Here is an 18044-nt window from a genome sequence, read left to right on the forward strand (position 1 = left end):
TAGTCAAGGCTCAGTCGAGACACTGTGAACGTTTCTCAGAGTTAAAGCTACAGGAGATGTCATCTTCCTGATTTGCTAACCCCATTATGACCTTTAGCCTATTTGGCATTGCCAAAGTTTTTGCCAAGTTCCTTATACTTCAAGAAGACACTGAGTCATTGTACATTTAGCTTATTCCTTCATGTTTTAATAACTTTTCTCACTTAATGTAATCGGGGGCATGCAGCAAACTGGAGGCCAAATGTCCCCTGCATGACAAAGAAAGGCTAATACCAAGTGTGATTGAAAAGCTAAAAGAAATATGGGAATTTATACAGTTGTGTTTTAATGCTCATCCACAGAGGAGTTTGTGTGTACCATAGAGTGATTAAAGGCTACAGTAGTGTTGTTATGGTCATTCAAACAATGCCCTTAAAACTGACCAACCATCTGAGTTGAGGGAACTGACCGGGTGTAGCGAGCAAATAACAATAGCAGTGAAGCCTGTCACACGTTCATGTACAGAGAGGCAGGATAGAGTAATCATTATGGGAAGGGCAAACATTACCAGAGTAATCCAGTCTTAGTTAATCCAGCAGACACAGGAGGATCGGTGAGAGGGGGTCGAGTGGAATACCCAAAGCACAAATGAGCATGTCGCCATGGCTCCTGTGTCAATCATTTCTGTGACATGTCTGACATGGGATGGTTTAATTGTGTAGAACCTCTGTGGAGTGCCATGTGGTTCATGGCCCAAATTGAAATGGACGAGTTGTCATAGCGAAATTCTTCAAAGCAATCCGAAGTTCCAGCTCAAAAACCTAGAATCTGCAGTCTTCTGATCCCATAATTGGATTACGTTGGGTGTTTTAAGTTCTGTGGAAATTAGAATGCGTATAAATGAAGGAAAGGGTGGCTCTTTAGCCCAGTTTAGGGTTAATCCAGTTAACCGCAGAACGTGAACGTGAATCGGCTATGAATGTGGGGATTGTAACTGAGGATGCAGGGAAAAGGGAGAACCCAGGGAATTCATGTTTTTATTCAAACCACAGAACGAATGAAGGCCATTCAATGTCTGAACTCTCTTATTTTCTGGGTTCTGCTTTAGTCAGCAGCAGACTGCTTACAGGATTTGTATGTTTAATAAATTTCTCAGTGGAGAGGTCTGCATAGGCTTGGATTCCATCAACATTTTCATTAACTTTGACTTACACACAAATTGAAGTGTTTGTTTTTTCTTCATAAAGAGACTTTGGCCAGTTCCGCAACATTTGCTTTTAACTGTAAGCTGAGTGAAGGACAAATGTCGATTGAATCCAGGTCTAAATAGATACGGTCGGTGACCATTAACGACAAATGTTTTGATTTGTGCCATTAATTAGCAGAAAAGAAGTGCTTGTCTGTAATTTTAACAGTTCTAACGGCATTAGTGGTCAACTGCTATTTTTATTTTAATGCTGACGAGATGAAGGAGGTCAGGGAGCTCACACCCAAAACGGTTCCAGTTTGGCCCCAGGTATCACCCCACAGACATATGCAGGGGCCAGGCAGGCCATGGCATGTGATAGGTGGAGATACAGATAGAGAGAGATACAGAGTCAGATGGCTAGTGAATATTTTTAATGCACGTTTATGGACGATTCCAAGTCATTTTGTTTCAATAAAAGACCAGAAACGTTTTATGTGTGCTGATCACACACAAACTAACGTGATCAGAGTTCAGCAGATATTGCTATCACAGTGGCAAGGCAGCTCTCACCTGCTGATATAAGTAATCTTCAACAGCAAACTGATACTAGTATGCCATGTTCTACTGAATATTTCAACATTATTAATCAATTGGTTGCAAACTGGGGCCAAATGCATGTTTGACGTATTTAAACTCTTTAGAAGCTGGGACATTTTAAAATCACTCTACAGAGGCTTAAGAATTTTTCACAGAAACATGTTGCTAATAAAAATATAAAATCAAATGAAAAAAAGTATTATGTTCTGACTATTAGTGAAACTAAATATTTCCTGTAAAATCATCAATAATGTGCAGGATTACTGGTGTCAAAAAGGATTAAAGTATTCCAGTATTTATTTGACCAGGTTTGATCGCTAGTAGCATGCTTAACCCTAAGGTACAGAGACAGCCTCCCCCCTGAGTATGTTCAATAATTCAGCTAATTCCTACTCTGAATTTCGTTCTTCATAGTGGGCCAGATCAGTGATCAGTGAGAGAGAAGGAGAACTACAGTCTACATTTTTAAGTGCTCTGGGCCTGGTCTGAGCACTGTTTAATGAGCGCAGTCCACACCTGCCCCATGGTACTAATGCGTCTGCACTCATCGGAGGGTATTCTTCTACCCAGGATGCACCAGTTAGAGAAAGCCATGTGGACAATGAGCCCCCTCCCCCCCTCCCACAGCTTCCTCTTTCCCCTTCTCTGCCTGACAGCCTGCAGATCTTGCAGTTTGATGGAGGACTCAGTGAAGTGTTGTTTTGACCACTGTGGAATCTTAATTGCCAACTTCCTCCCCTTTACCTTTTTTTAGAAGTTGTTTATCGTGTTTCATTAATGGATGAGGAATGCCACCTTTTGTTACACTTCAGCCTAGCTTGTTGGGAGTACTGGCATCATTGTGTTTTAGCCCTGGAGTGCCTGGAGGGGCCATGTGTTCATGCTAAATCTCATTTGACCACACAAACACTGAACTGGTGGGTGGAAAACTGCATCTTTCACAACACAGAAATGGATTAGAATTTTGAGCACAAAATTTCATACTTTCTCATCAAAGATAGCTACAGCTGGTAGGCCTTTTCACATGATCAACCACATACACTTAGAAAGCTATCTTGCTGTTTTTCAGTTGTGAGTATGTGAGGAGTTTCTGGTGTGAGTGTGTCAGGTGTTCCAGTTGTGTTTCAGCTTGTCAATGGACTATTCAGATAATCTACACATAATTAAGATAAGTTAAATAAAAACAGAGTTGTTACCTCGTAGATAATGCCCTTGCTTCATCGTATATCTTTACCCATAAAGGAGTTGATTATAGTCTAAAGAATTATTTAGTGTAAGAATGTGTCTTTTTAGTGAAGACAGACCCAAACTGGCATAATGTAAACTGTAGTGTTAAGACCGTCCGAGTGTGAATTGTTGTTTCTCAGGTGTGAATTGTTGTTTCTCAGGTGTGAATTGTTGTTTCTCAGGTGTGAATTGTCTTTCAGTCTGGGCGTTCTCTGTGTTTCAGAGGTGTGGCAGCACCGAGACGAGAGCCAGAACTTCACACAGACCTTTGACGCCCAGCTGGTGCGGGAGGAGAAGCGGGTGGAGGTGGAGGAAGAGGTCAGAGTTCAGGTGAGGGAGCGGACCCTGCGCACTGGAGCACTCCATCAGTTCGATAAATACAGCCAGCTACCGCTCATCTTCTCTCTGCAGTCAGATAACTGAGCCGAGCAGCCATGACACAAGAAGAGCATGCCTCTGACAAAGCTGGTGCAGGCAGACTGCAGACACCTGATCCACCAGAGATGGCGTTGTTTTGTGGTCAGGCAGAGGAATAGCCCTACTTAACCAAATTGGCAGGGCCCTGCAGGTTCCCACGGCCTAGAGCTCTGAAATGACCTTCCGTTCTAGTGAATGCAGCTCTGCTGTCAACACAGTGTGGAGGGAGAAGCTGCAGGTGAAAATGCCTGTCAGTTTCTTTAAGCTTGAAGGGCAGAGCCATTGTTGAAATGACCTGATAATCTTGCACTTACATGGGTGGGTCTACAAGTAAAATGACCTGCCAATCTTGCGGTGTGTCGTGAGGAAATGTTGGTGAATTAGGATGTCAATATTGAGGTAGGGGCAGGGATGCAGGTCAAATGATCTGTCGGTTGCTCAGTTTGATGGGAGAAAGCCATGATGGCATTTCAGTATAGATCACAGAAATATTTTGCTCTTCAAAGGTTGATGAGCTGATGAGACAAGAACTGAAGAACCTCAAGATAATAGTGGACCGAGTGAAAGATAAGAAGAAGAAAAAGGGAAAGAAAAAGAGCAAGAAGGTAAAAAGCAAGTGTGTTTATATTATTTGATTGCTTTTACTGTAACTTTTATTCTAGAGTATTACTTTCTGTTCTACAAATTTATGCCACAAGGGTCCTGCATATTTATCTACCATATATTGTACACTTTGGTATAGAAATAGTCTATACCTATGTGAAATTTTACCAGTTTCAGATAAAACTGAGAAACAAAAAATCTGCAAGAATGCAATGTACTACAAATATTCTGCTGGGTTATTATACAAAGTAATGCCACTTTCAGATATTTTAATTTAGCACATTTTTATTTATAGAAATACACAACACTGAGAATACACAACACAACACCACCACCATCACTGAAATATACTAATCATTCAATTTCATATATATATATATATATATATATGAAATTGAATGATTAGTATATTTCAGTATATATATGTATATATATACATATACGGTATATGGACTTGAAAATAGGTTGGTGTATATACATATATATATATACACCAACCTATTTTCAAGTCGACATATTTACAGTCTATTGCAGTTTATTTCATTTCCATAAGGGAAAGCAATCGGAAAGTCTGCAAGTTCACAAAAATATGCAGCTCAGCCTCCTTGGATTCCAAGTGGAGTCTGAACAGTAGTAATTGCTATGCTTCAAAGCACTGATCATGGTGGAACTGGTAATGAACCTTAGCATGGGATCCCCATTGCTCCAGAAACTCATATCCGCTCCGGCCTGATTCCAGCGCGGTCCAAGCAACCGCAAATCTGGAGGGGGGGGGGGGGGGGACTTGTAAAAACAAGCACTGAAGCTAACGCTGACCCCACCACCACCACCATCATCAGGCATTCATGGTCAGGTGAATCTCTCTGGTCGACCCCAGCAGCATCATTACTCTATCAGCGGTGGCCTTCCTTTCCAGGTGGGATGTCCTGGTCTTTTTCTATCCTTCACGGGGATAGACCGAGAGGCCGCTGGCTGGTTGGTCCTGCCGGTCAAACACGGTCATGTCACAGCTCAAGCGATGCGTGTCTAAGTACACACGGCCGTACCAGGAGGCTGTGTGGGACTCATTACATACATTAAGTGAGTTTTAATGAGTTTTGCACACTGCCACATGTGTGGGGCTTTGAAGTGGGCTTGAGAGGCAGGATGTGCTGGGCCTGTCCTGTGTTACCAGTGGATGCTGAGGCCCCAAGTGGTTCCGTTGGGTTCTTTCTGGTTTTTTGAATATGTCCATTGTAAGGAGCTGCATATAGCCCTATCCAGAAATGAAGACTGATTAATATATTTGGCCACATGATTGTGACCCCATTTCCCATCCAAGAGATCATGTCCCAGTATTTGACATCCCTGTAACAGGTGTCTGAACTGGCATGTTGTCATTAAAAATAGATGATAAATGTTAAGAGCGGTTTATGGCAGTTGTCACAATTTATTAAACCATGAATGTACATTCAGTGGCAACTTTATTTGGTAAACCTGCTCATTAATGGAAAAAGCATGCAGACATATTGGAGAGGATAAATTGTTTTTAGACCAAACGTTACAATAGGAAAATTTTGTGAGCTAAGCGACTTTGATTGTGGTATGATTGATGGTGCTAGACGTGGTTGTTCCAGCATCTGAGAAACAACTGCTCTTCTGGGATTTTCATGCTCTGCAGCCTCTAGAGTTTACAGAGAATGGTGCAAAAACAAAAAACATCCAGTGAGCAGCAGTTGTGTGGGCAAAAACATCATGCTAATGAGAGGTCAGAGGAGAATGGGCAGACTCTGTCAAGCTAATCTCAGTTTCAGGACCTGTGGTGTGATACTATCAAGTCAAAATGCCTAAAGAATGTTTCCAGCACTTGGTTGACTTCATGCCGCAAACAATTCAAGCTGTTCTGGAGGCAGAAGGGGGTCCTGCCTCATACTAGATAGGTATACCTAACAAAGTTGCCACTGCGTGTATATTATTGTATTATATTATTATATTTTACTGTATTTAACTGCACTTAGAAAAATTATGTTCTGTTCTGCTTGACTATAGGTTGAAATTGGGGTTTGGATTAGGGTTGAGGTGAGGCCTGAGGGTTGGGTTGGAATTAGGGTTAGGGTGGTAGGGTTGCAGTGTAGGTCAGTTTTGTATTTGGAATGAGGTTGAAGTTTGGGTAAGGTCAGGAGTGTATAGGTTGGGTTGGGGCTGGGCTAGGGTTGGGCTATTGGGTTTGGCTTAGGTGGTAGTTTAAGTTTGGATCTCTTTGGATGAGACAACATTGCTGACAGGTCCTTGAGAGAATGAGGAACATTGTTGCTGAGTTCAACACTCATTGTTAGAGGTATGGTTGCAATTTTTTATTATGCTGGCTACCTCTGTTACTGGTAAGAGATTAAAATAATATTATGACTTCCTCTGCAGAAACATGGCACACATTTTATTGCATACACTAAAACCTTACACCTTTTTTAGAGGGCTGTTGAAGTCTGGAATTTTCCTCGTTGTATGCCTAAATATCTGATTTAGAAGGACAACTTCTTTCCCAATGCAGTGATGCTTGGTGATTTTTCTGTAAACAAAGTAAGACAACACACCCTGTTTAACTCCTGAAAGGGTGCCTGGTGTTGATTAATATCCCTCTTATGTAAGATCTGGCAACCATCCTTTGTTATAGACAGATCCTCCTGTAGAGCATAATACAGCCAGCTTCTCATCCACTGATTCAGCTTCTCCTCTTCAGGCCGCTCATTTTGGCTGCAATTTACAGGATGCTGAAAGTTGTTCCGCTCTGGGATTTTCTGAAAAGTTGCTCCTCGCCCCATGATGGGTTGAGCGTGGCACGCAGCGCGTCCGCTCCTGCGGGCCTCCCACTGAGGATGAGTTAGGGCTCACAGGGGGGTCATTTCTGCTGGGGTCCTCTCAGTCCTGACAGCCAAAACTCCTTCTCCACATCCCAACTGTAGGAATGCAAAGTTGTCTGCGATAAAATAAACAGTAAAATAAACAGCATGATGGCTTTCAGGTTTTTTGGAATGTTTTTTTCAAAATTCCAAGTCAGTGTTCTGGAACTTCTTTGCTTTCAATGAGCAGTAATAACTGTTACATCAGCATTAGAATGTTCAGTTAAGAACATGCTCATCAAATATTTATGATCATGCATCTTACAGGTTTAAAGAAGTGACTTTTGTGCTTGTAATATGTATTTGCTTGTATGTATTTCATATGTGATACAGGCAGCTCACCTCTCTTTTTGAATGGTGCTCTGCTGTTTGCAAAGCCAAATTAATGCAAATTAATTTAGCTTTTTTTTAATCCATCCCTGACAGTCATGAATGCACTGCTTTGCAATATCTGATCTGTGTGCCATCAATTTACTGAGAGCAAAGACTGGACCCTATCATTCTGTTATTTTTACACCATCCCTTTGTTTTGTTTGCATTTTTCTGTATAATGCTACTGTCTTATAACTCTAAAAAAAAAAAAAAAAAAGCATAGCAAAAGATCTTTTTAATGCTCAATCTCACCCACGGACTCTCCCAATCTGGACCTTATAGCCTGTCACCATGTTTCTTGTCATTTTTCTTCTGTCATTTCAGTGGAAGGATTGTGAGTGACTACAGGTTCACAGGAACAAAAAAATATATAAAAAGTAGAATGGAAACCCATACTCTAAAGGTGATGATTTAAGAGGGTGTCATTTTCCCGCCCAGAGATGACTAACTGGTCATTTGGAGGTCAACATGCGCAGGAGGGAACAGACCTGTCTGTGCCATGTGTTCGGAAAGAACACATGGCTGAGCGAAATGTTACTGGAAGATTCCAGCCTCACGACTGCCATTGCTTGGGTGGTTTGGAAGAACACAGTGTAACAAAACACATAGCTGAATCCTCCCTGTGGCTTCCAGCCAGTGGGCGTGTGGGTCATGGAGGATCCAAACATTCCATGACTGGAGCTAAGCGCAGTAACCAGTGTATATTCATTGTGTAATTATGTAATATGTTCTAATGTATATAAATATATTGTAACCTTTCATATCACTTTAAATTGGAATCTACTAAAGTCACTCACTGAACTCGCTCTTTAGTTTCACTGAAGGTCGCTTTTGTGAATTAATGTCCCTCGGTACTGTATACATTTTATTTTATTGTGTTATTTATTTGGTCTGGAGGTTTTGTTTGTTTTTCTTTCTTTGTGCTCGTTCAATTGCAAAAAAATCTAAATAAATGTCAATATTACATCATAGTGAAATAATAATAATGATGATAATAATAATAATAATAATAATAATAATAATAATCCATGAAGAATCACTATCATCATTTAGAGTTAGACTCTAAAGTTTAAAGTTGCCTGTTGCCCATACCAGCTATCTAATTGTGGTATCTGTGTGTCAGCTCTCCTCAGGTGGTCATTACCCACAGTCCATTTCTTTTAATGCCAAGGTCCATGCATAGAGATGCATTCAGAGACACTGACCACAGTGAATCAAGACCTCGGTTATCACTCCATCCAAATGAGCCAAGATACCCTGATATCCTGAGGGTGTAGAACATTATGAGATGCCTTGAGATGTACAAGCAGTACCCACACATAGACTCAGGCCAGTTTTCCTTCATCTGCTCTGTGGCTGGCCTGTGGTCCCTGTTTTGATGTTGATTGATATTTAGAAAAGTTGTGAAAAGCTTACATTTTACTGCACTTTTATGAATTTTAGAAGAAGAAGAAAGGGAAGACTTCTAAGAAGAAGAAGAGGAGGGAGAAAGATCAGACAGCAGACAGGTCTGTGATGGAGTAGTTCTTCTGACAGTTACGTCTTTTGTTGATAAATTAGCTTGGTCAGCATTAGACTGAACACAGTAAACACTGCAACGGTCCAGTGCAGCAGTGGTTTCAGGCATGTAAGCGTTGTCCAGGTAAGACTTAGATTTAGCATTGAATGGAAAATAGGAATTAAAATGGAAAGTGGAAATGAAAATGTTGTTTTTTGGGTCCCTGGCTCATTTCATGTGTCATTGTTTGGGCTTGTTGTGAAACCTCTGGTGGAAGATTTCTCCATGACCAGTCTTGTGGTTTAGGAAACTTTGAGTACTCCACCTAATTGGTTTTCTTTTAAACTTCCCTTCCCACTAATAGCAAACATATTCTGATGATGTTACTTCCCCAGTGGAGGTTACAGAAAGCTCTTGTACAGTATATTATTTTTTAACCATTTTAGCCCTGATTCTTTTCCATCTCAGAAGTGTGCGCTGCAGGCAAAAATTATTTTCACTCTGCTGTTCACCAGGCATTTATTTTAAGGAGTACAGTTATTTGTGTGGTAGGGCAAAGCAGACTGCAGGAGCCTTAGAGATGTCTGGTTAGACCCTCCCATTCTGGGTGAAGATACAGACAATCTATGTGCCAGTCAGGGCTGCCGGCACTGGCACAGTCGGAATTCAACAGCAGACTGCTGGGCGTGCCACCACACTGAACACCACTGCCTTGATAATAAGTAATGCATGTCTGAGGATCTGATGGGCTGCAGTGTTTTCTCTCTGTCTCTTTCTGTGTTTATAGGACGATAGAGTCCCTGTATGAAGAGCTGGTCTTAGAGGGAGTCCTGATCAAGCCATTGAACGTCAAACTGTCTGAATACATCGGTACTGGACACACCCTGCCACTCTCCCTAGTGTCTGTCCTCTCCTCACTGCTCCAGTGGCTCTCTCTCTGCACTGCTCCAGTGTCTCTCTCTCTCTCCTCACTGCTCCAGTGTCTCTCTCTCTCTCCTCACTGCTGCAGTGTCTCTCTCTCCTCACTGCTGCAGTGTCTCTCTCTCCTCACTGCTGCAGTGTCTCTCTCTCTCCTCACTGCTCCAGTGTCTCTCTCTCCTCACTGCTCCAGTGTCTCTCTCTCCTCACTGCTCCAGTGTCTCTCTCTCCTCACTGCTGCAGTGTCTCTCTCTCTCCTCACTGCTCCAGTGTCTCTCTCTCCTCACTGCTCCAGTGTCTCTCTCTCCTCACTGCTGCAGTGTCTCTCTCTCCTCACTGCTGCAGTGTCTCTCTCTCTCCTCACTGCTCCAGTGTCTCTCTCTCCTCACTGCTCCAGTGTCTCTCTCTCCTCACTGCTCCAGTGTATCTCTCTCCTCACTGCTCCAGTGTTTCTCTCTCTGCACTGCTCCAGTGTCTCTCTCTCCTCACTGCTCCAGTGTCTCTCTCTCCTCACTGCTGCAGTGTCTCTCTCTCCTCACTGCTCCAGTGTCTCTCTCTCCTCACTGCTGCAGTGTCTCTCTCTCCTCACTGCTGCAGTGTCTCTCTCTCCTCACTGCTCCAGTGTATCTCTCTCCTCACTGCTCCAGTGTTTCTCCCTCTACTCACTGCTGCAGTGTCTCTCTCTCTCCTCACTGCTGCAGTGTCTCTCCACAGTGTCTCTCATTTCATGTGTTCAATGTGAGGTTGTGTCCCATGCTCGTGTTCCAGTGCAGGCACCATGTTGATATTAGTCAGGATGCATGTCCAGTGCAGTACAGCAGCTGAGCAGCAGCAGTGATGCACAAGCTAAAGCTGAAACACATTCTGTAAAAATGTGAAGAATGTTTTGCAAAGCACTCGACTCGCAGCCAAGAGCAGAGAGGAGACGTTAGCGTAGCATGACTCATGAGTGCGGTCAACAGCCCAGTCAGGCGGGGTTCCTCCTGCGCCCCGATCGCGCTCTCTCCGTCTCATTTCACGGGAGCGTTCTGCGGCTGTAACAAAAACAGAGGAAACAGGTCACTGAGGGAGCATCGACATTTAATAACATTTATTACATAAACATACGTGTCGGAATCCCCCCGAAAGGAAACGTAGGAAACAAAGTGAACTCTGCTCCAGCACTCTATTATATATCTACCCCCCACCCTTTAAAAAAATACCCTTATCTGAAGTTGCAGGATATCAAGCTGGAAACACATTTCTCTGTGTTTGTGATGACGGGAGCTGTCACGACGGGGTTGGGTGGGCCACATGGATTAATATGGACAGTCAGCAGTATAGTCTCAGGATGAGGGCGTTTTTTGAATTCAAGAGAATTTTGGGGCTTTGTTGAGGCACACCTGGAAGGCAGGTCAAGCTGGAGTTCCAATGAGGTGTTTACAGCTACCGAGAACATATTACAGCACAGTAGGCCAACTTAAGAATAATTTACATGCTGCTGGATGGCTCATTCGGTTAAGACACCATGCTGTGGGGTAGATCAAATTCGTATCATGCCTGTGTCGACTGTGGCTGGAAGCCCCACAGAGATTGCATTGCTTCATTGCTCTCTGGCAACCCTCGCTAGCCGATCAGGCACCTGTGGACGGCATGCCAAAGCTACATGTGAAATGTCTTCCTCTGACTCAGCTCTGTGCGAGCTTGGCTGCGGACTGAAAAGAAGCAGGCTGGTGACGTGTTTGGCAGGAGAACCGTGGAATGTCTTCAATCTCCTTAGGAATCTCCTTTAAATTAGCTGAGGATATCAGCCATGGATATAGGTTCTAGTAGTCAATTAGATATTCCAAATTAGGGTGGGAATAGGCCATATTCTGCCTCACATTATGTGCCAAATGAATAAATAAAAACAGACATAATTTTCCGCGATTTGTCCTTGTTTCCTTCCAATAGAGATGACTCAGTGCTGGCCCTGCCCAGAAAGGCCCCTCTTCTCGGAAGAGAAGCGGTCGAATGGGCTCGCCATTGCAGTCAGGGCGGCCGAGTCGCTTTCGGTCTTCCACAGCAGACTGGAGAAAGACATGTTCACAGCATCTTAGCCAAACGAATGCTGAACCCTAAACAGTCATCATCTCAGCTGGCCCCACCTATGCTACATCTAACTCTACATCTGCAATCCCATTCACCACTTAAAGTATTACATTCTTAATATCCCTGTTAGGCCTACTATGGCACTCAACTTTATATTGTAGGTTTGTGTATGAACTATTTCTATCGACTGTGATCCTTATGACTTGGCATCATTAAATCATTAAAGTCACTGCGTGCGATATAAATGTGGTGGCCTTGTGGCAGTGCTGTTTTGTTGTTATGGACACAGCAGGTTGTCTGTGGTCACTGGTGAGTCCTTTCGTTTCATAGCTGCAACAGAGTTGCTGTGGTGGTCAAGTTTTTTGAGCGGTTTACTTGGAAAAAAGAATGACGTCAGCGGCGGTGATTCACATTGGTTTCCTTCCAGAAATGCAGTCTCATGACAACCCTCTCTTTTTGCTGTTGGACAGAGCAGGCTCTTCTGATAACTGCTTTTCATTAATTTTCATAGCTGTCCTTGTCAATCATTGCTGCAGTTACATGTGCAGTCATGGTTCACTTAGCGACTTCGGGGAAACTCCATCTGGGCTTTATCGTTTGGCGCTGGTGCGTGAGCTAATCCCACCACTCTGACAGAAACCTATCTGTGTATGCCCTGTGACCTCTCCCTGCCCTTCTTGTTTACCCCACAGGTGAGTACAGCTACCTGGGCACCACCCTGCGCCAGGCTGACATCGAGCCCATGCCCTCTCTCTCCGACGTCCGTCAGCTTGTGGCCCTGTACGGGATTCTGCCCCTGGGTGAGTGCTCCATATTTTAATTCATCTGTCCTCACTAATCTACATTTACACTTAAGCATTTAGATGAGTGACATTCATTTACCAGGAGTTACTCAGTTTACCTTGTTTGCTTTTAACCTCACATAATCCAGTTCTCTGAGATACAGCTCCAGTTCCCTAACCGTTAAACTACACTGCCCTTTACCCGCCTGCCAGACGTCCTGTTCCAGGGTGTCTTGTCTTACACAACATTTGCATTTAGCCATGTCACGGGTGTTTAGAAGTGGTCCACCAGGCCAAGGCAAGCATCACCAAATAGGAGTATTAAAGATGGCAACAAGCACCAGAGCAGAGTGCGGTATCACTAAAAAAAATTTGCGCAAAGGCGATCAGGCTTAGCTGCTACACTGGTGAAAGAAATTAATTGTGCAAATATTTGACACATATCTTTCCTTACTACTGATCAAGAGCTTCTCATTTCACTACCAAGGAGCCATGGTGGACAGGCCGGACTGAATGGCACATCCTCAAAGGGCACACTGCCAAGCAACCGGAAGTAGTGGATAAATGTTTATTATCATGTTATTAGCATTTTATTATCCATTAGTATGTACCCAGTAGGTACATTTGTTTAGGTGCCTGACTTTGTGAGCTTTTAAAAGTGTATTTCATTTTATTTGTTTGGAGACACGCCTGATTGAGGGCCTGAAGGAACTGATCTCATGTCCCTGTCAATGTGCGCAGCCAGCCATGGGGAAACCTGGACATACTAGCCCCGGGAAAGGAGAAAAGTGAAATCTATTGTGAGACCCAAATTGATCTGCCCATTGATGTTGTGACATTAATATTTAAGGGAGAGGATGAGGTGCCACCAAAGTGCACAGGCCTGTGAACTGTGCTTGAACCCAGCAGGCTGAGGTAGCAGCCTGGGATCCCCTTGTGTCACCCCCCCCCCCCCCACCCCCCCACCCCCATTCATCTGGAGTACGGTTGTCAGTCCGATACAAGGGGATGAGCGGTGTAGGGTATCTGTTCGGCGCGTGTTGCATCCATGTTTCGAATTTCGCCCGTATCATAACCAGGGACTCTGCTCAAAGGGATTTGTGCCGGGAGCTGAATCAGAACCCGATCCGGAGGCTTCAGAAGCCGAGGGGCTGTTGTAATTCCTCCCGCCCTGCCGGGCCACGACCTCGCGACTCGGTCCCGAACGAAAGCGGCTTTCATCGGCCACGTAGCTGCGCCAGCCACCCCGCGGCACAAACCCGCACGGGTACGCGGCACATCTCTCAGACGGGCGAGTCAGAGGCCTGTGCCAGCGCACCGTGCCAGTGTGCAGCTAGCCATGCCACACTGAGCTCTGGGTATCACATGGGAAACCCTGTAAGCGTGAGGCAGGTCCCTGTGAGAGCGAGGGCGGTGAGATAGACTGTATTTCAAATACAAATGACATTTTAAATACGGTATTTCAAATATGTGTATTTGCACATATATGATTGCTCACCTCTGCAAGGCAACCTGTGCCTCCAACATTTGAATTATAATTTATAGATGCATTCATTTGGGAGTTATTTTTATTATTTTGTAAGGTAGTACATTTTGTGCCTTACCAGAAATTGGGAGGGACGGGATCCCAGGGGCCCAATTTGTCTCCCTCTCACGTCGTCCTGTTTCCCTTTCCTTGGCAGCAGTGTCCCGTCACGGTGGGTATTCTGCAGCAGGAGCTTTTTATTAGGGCGACAGCTCAAAACGCCGGACGTTTCCCCTCCCTGTTTTGCGTTAGTGTGCTTGAAGCCAAACTGGCGCGTTCTCTCAGGGGCCGCAGGTTAACACATTCCTGGTTTAGGACGCTAGCTCTCTGTTCGGCTCTTGTGAGTGCGTATCAACGGCCCCGCCCCCTCACAGGGAAGCGATTTCTCCTGATCAATCAGGACGTACTGATTTTCACACCCTACGTTCCGCAGCTAGAGGTACAGGACTTGAGGATGTCATAAGCACAATCATCAAGGGCTTTTGCGTTCCAGCTGGTGGACGGAAAGAATGTTTAGCAATAGAGCCAAGTACAAAGTGGCCCGGAGACATTGGGCTCTGAAAATGGCTGTTTCCTGATTAATCTGGAAGGCTCGCGTGCCTGCCCTCTCCACAAAGCGTGTCGTCATAGCAGCCGGTGACCCGCAGAGAGCGGAGAGGAGCGCCAAGCGGCTTAGTCAGGCAAAGGGCTGTCAGCGAAGAAAAGGGGCGAATATTGTGTAAAAGAAAGGGAGAGAGAGAGAGAGGCAGAGAAATTGTATAATCAGTATAATCGTGGCCCAAAGGCTGGGGTGGCATTTGAGTTGAGGGCGCTGTGCAAAATTCTGCTGCAGAATAGTTTTGGCGGCCCGTACGAGTCTGCATCCACCATATCATCACACCTGCACTCAAACACCTACGCACACAAACACAACCATCAGAGAATCAGCTAAACATTTTTCAATGCACAACACTTTCATCTTAAGACCTGTTTTTCTTGATGAACAAACTTGGCAGTTTTGGCAGGGATCACCCAGCACTAACTGATCCTTTGGTATCCATTGTGGCATCCATTGTCCCTTGTCTTACACATTCAATTCCACACAGAAGACACCAAGTCACATGGCATGATTTTGATCATAACAGAGATCATGTTTCAACTTAAAGCCTGTAGTTGCTAAAAGTATTCTGTGTAATGATTGAACTGCCAAATTCAGTACTATTAGGGTTAAAGGAATCACACTGCCTCTCTTGACATCCTGTCATATCCCTGGCCCTGACCCCACCCTGCCTCTGGACCATACCATGTCTGTCCACTTATATAAACACACACACACACACACTGTAAATGCACGATCTTTCCCCGAATCATAACGTGCATGAAATAACAAATCATGATTTATTGGCTGCAAGACACACAGTTGCGTTTTGCCACAGCTCCTTAGAAAGGAACCACATTTCAAAGGTTGTTGGGTGTCTCAGACTAAATTCACACCCCCACCCCCCCCACCCCCCAACACCACAACTGTATCCGGCCCACCACACAATGGGGGGAAATGATTACGCTTGATCCAATTCATCTTTTTATTGGGGCCGTGTATATACTCGTGTTGATTTTTTCGCAGGGGATGCTCCATTGAGCTACACTTTGTCCATTCTTTGGAAAGTCCCTCTAAACTAAGTTTCTTTTGCATCAGAACAGCCAGACATCACTCAGTGCTTATTCTGCTGTTTTACTGTCATGTATAGAGCCTTTTTATATACTGTGCTTAGGCGTATTCACCACATAATGCAAGGTACCAAGAACAATTCATTATACAAATATGATCCAAACTGCATCCTTATATGTATATCAGAACATTTACACACTTCCAAGTCTTACTTCCATCAGAAGTCTTTATTTTCCTTTTTTTTCATCTTTCTTTTCGTTTAATGTTATTGTCTCCCAGTGATTCTGAGCTCCCCATGACTCAATCTATTATGTTGGTGACATCGCCCCCTGCTGTCCAGTTATTTTGGGTGTCTTTCTGTGTAGTTCCAACAGCTGCGCCGTTCTGCTAGATCTGTACGACAGCTGATCAAGTATTCCTTGTGATCGGCGAGTCTAACTGCATGGTGTGCGCTGAAATATCACAGCGATAAAATGCGCTTTATAAATACCTCCTGCCATGTGTGCGTACACCCTGGTGAATTCAGCACCTCGCGAACTCCAGCGGCCTTCTGCTTTGAAGCCCCGGGGGGCTGGTTCATGGAGGTTAGGGGCGGTTATTCAGAGACCGTTACGCCATAAGTGAGTAAGTAAGACATACAGAGGTCAGGTGGTCGAGCCTTAAGATGGTTTGGGTCATTCTTAGGCACGCATGCCACTAAATGATGGACTTTTTTGGGCTTCAGAACAGGTGGTGCATGGGCTCAGTTGATCTCTTATATTTGGGAGTCCAATAGCCGCTAACCTTGTAATTCCTCATGTGGATTCACCTGGAAGGACTCTGGGTGGAGCAGTGCATTCTGGGTACCAGGTTTTCAGAGTTTCAGAGTAGCCTTTCCATGGTTCTGCTTGTGACATTTGGCCAGGCCAGGAATAGGGGGGGCAGGCGTCCTGGCCAGAGTCATGTTGTTTAGTGATACGGCTGAGAGGACAGCAGCGGGGGCACGGCTAATGGCTGTAGTGAGCCGCACTCTGTCCCACGATCGCCGCTGCACCTGTCCCGTGTCCGGTGGGTGTGCTGTATCTCACGCTCAGATCAGCGGCTTCCTCCCCCCCCCTCCCCGAGCCTGGCGGTTCACCACAGTAAACACACATCTGAGGCCACACAATGCCTCGCTCTGGACCCGCAGCCTAATTAAGCCATTGTTCCCTAGTTCCCAGGCCTTTAACCAGACTAACCATCGGCTGAATTCATTAAAGGCCTGATATCCTCCTGACCCACTCTGAAACGATTCCAAAAAGGAAGGTGAGAGATGAGAAAAAACAAACTAAAGACGTTTATGGCCTCTGTGGTCAGAAAGTAGTTAATTTTATAGCCTTCAGACTCAAAACTCCAAATGGTGACTGGCTGGGGAAAGATGCAGAAATACTTTAAATCTGCCTGCGTGTTTGCAAAGACAGACAAGTCGAACGTAAAGTTGAGGAAGGGGTAACACCAGCATTATCGAATTACCAAAAGCTGTCTGCCCTTCTCATTGCAATCGAAAAATATTTTCAAACTCATTGAGTACATTGAAGATGTATTGAAATATATATATTTCATCACTAAATATTTCTTACTATTGAAATCTTATTATTAAGAGCTAAGGTTGTTTATGTAAATTGCTGAAATATAAAATAATAAGCCTCACAGTAAATTCTCCCGTCTCTTGTGTGTCCCTGTGTTTTCTGGGGACGTGGCACGCAGGGTCCCAGGCGGTCCATGAGCGGGCCCCGCTGGTGAAGACCCTGCTGCTGGCCGGGCCCGCGGGGGTGGGGAAGAGAATGCTGGTCCACGCTCTCTGCACCGAGACCGGGGCCAACCTCTTCAACCTGTCCCCGGCCAACCTGGCTGGGAAATACCCAGGCCGCAGCGGCCTGCAGTACCTCCTGCACGTCGTCTTCAAGGTGAGCCCGCCAGGCCCCGGCCTGCTCTCCGCGTCCCAGCGGGTCTTTGCTGACTGCAGTGCACAGCACTTATATAAAAACCCCATCTGTTTAAACAGTTTTTTTTTTCTTCCATTTTAGCACTCCAAGCTAAATAATTTGTGACACGGTAATGGAAATGTAGCTGACGGGAGTGCAGGGGAAAAAGGGCAGGTGTGGGAGTGTAAGGAACAGTTTGTGAGGGAGAAAGGAGCAGGAAAGGACCTCTGGGCCTGTGGAGGTCGATGACTGGCAGCCACACGGAGTATTTTACAGTATATTAAATACTTTCTTTTTTAGATGTCAGAAGAATCTGGAAACAGTCCTGCAGATCGCTGAGAAATTTAAACGAAACATCTGTTTTCACAATATTGATTGAAATGGATGTTACTTTTGAAAC

General features: G+C 44.7%; 1 protein-coding gene across 1 annotated transcript in view; it reads left to right on the forward strand.

Moving 5' to 3' along the window:
- iqca1 (IQ motif containing with AAA domain 1) overlaps positions 1-18044 on the forward strand; it is a 54138-nt gene that overhangs the window by 25443 nt on the left and 10651 nt on the right. Inside the window, exons 11-16 of the mRNA XM_035393143.1 lie at positions 3216-3322; positions 3916-4014; positions 8704-8768; positions 9546-9628; positions 12439-12546; positions 17427-17626. Of these exons, the coding sequence (XP_035249034.1) occupies positions 3216-3322; positions 3916-4014; positions 8704-8768; positions 9546-9628; positions 12439-12546; positions 17427-17626 (662 nt within the window). The remainder of the gene's footprint in view (positions 1-3215; positions 3323-3915; positions 4015-8703; positions 8769-9545; positions 9629-12438; positions 12547-17426; positions 17627-18044) is intronic.

The sequence above is a fragment of the Anguilla anguilla genome, chromosome 15 (assembly GCF_013347855.1).
Source record: "Anguilla anguilla isolate fAngAng1 chromosome 15, fAngAng1.pri, whole genome shotgun sequence".
Taxonomy (NCBI): domain Eukaryota; kingdom Metazoa; phylum Chordata; class Actinopteri; order Anguilliformes; family Anguillidae; genus Anguilla; species Anguilla anguilla.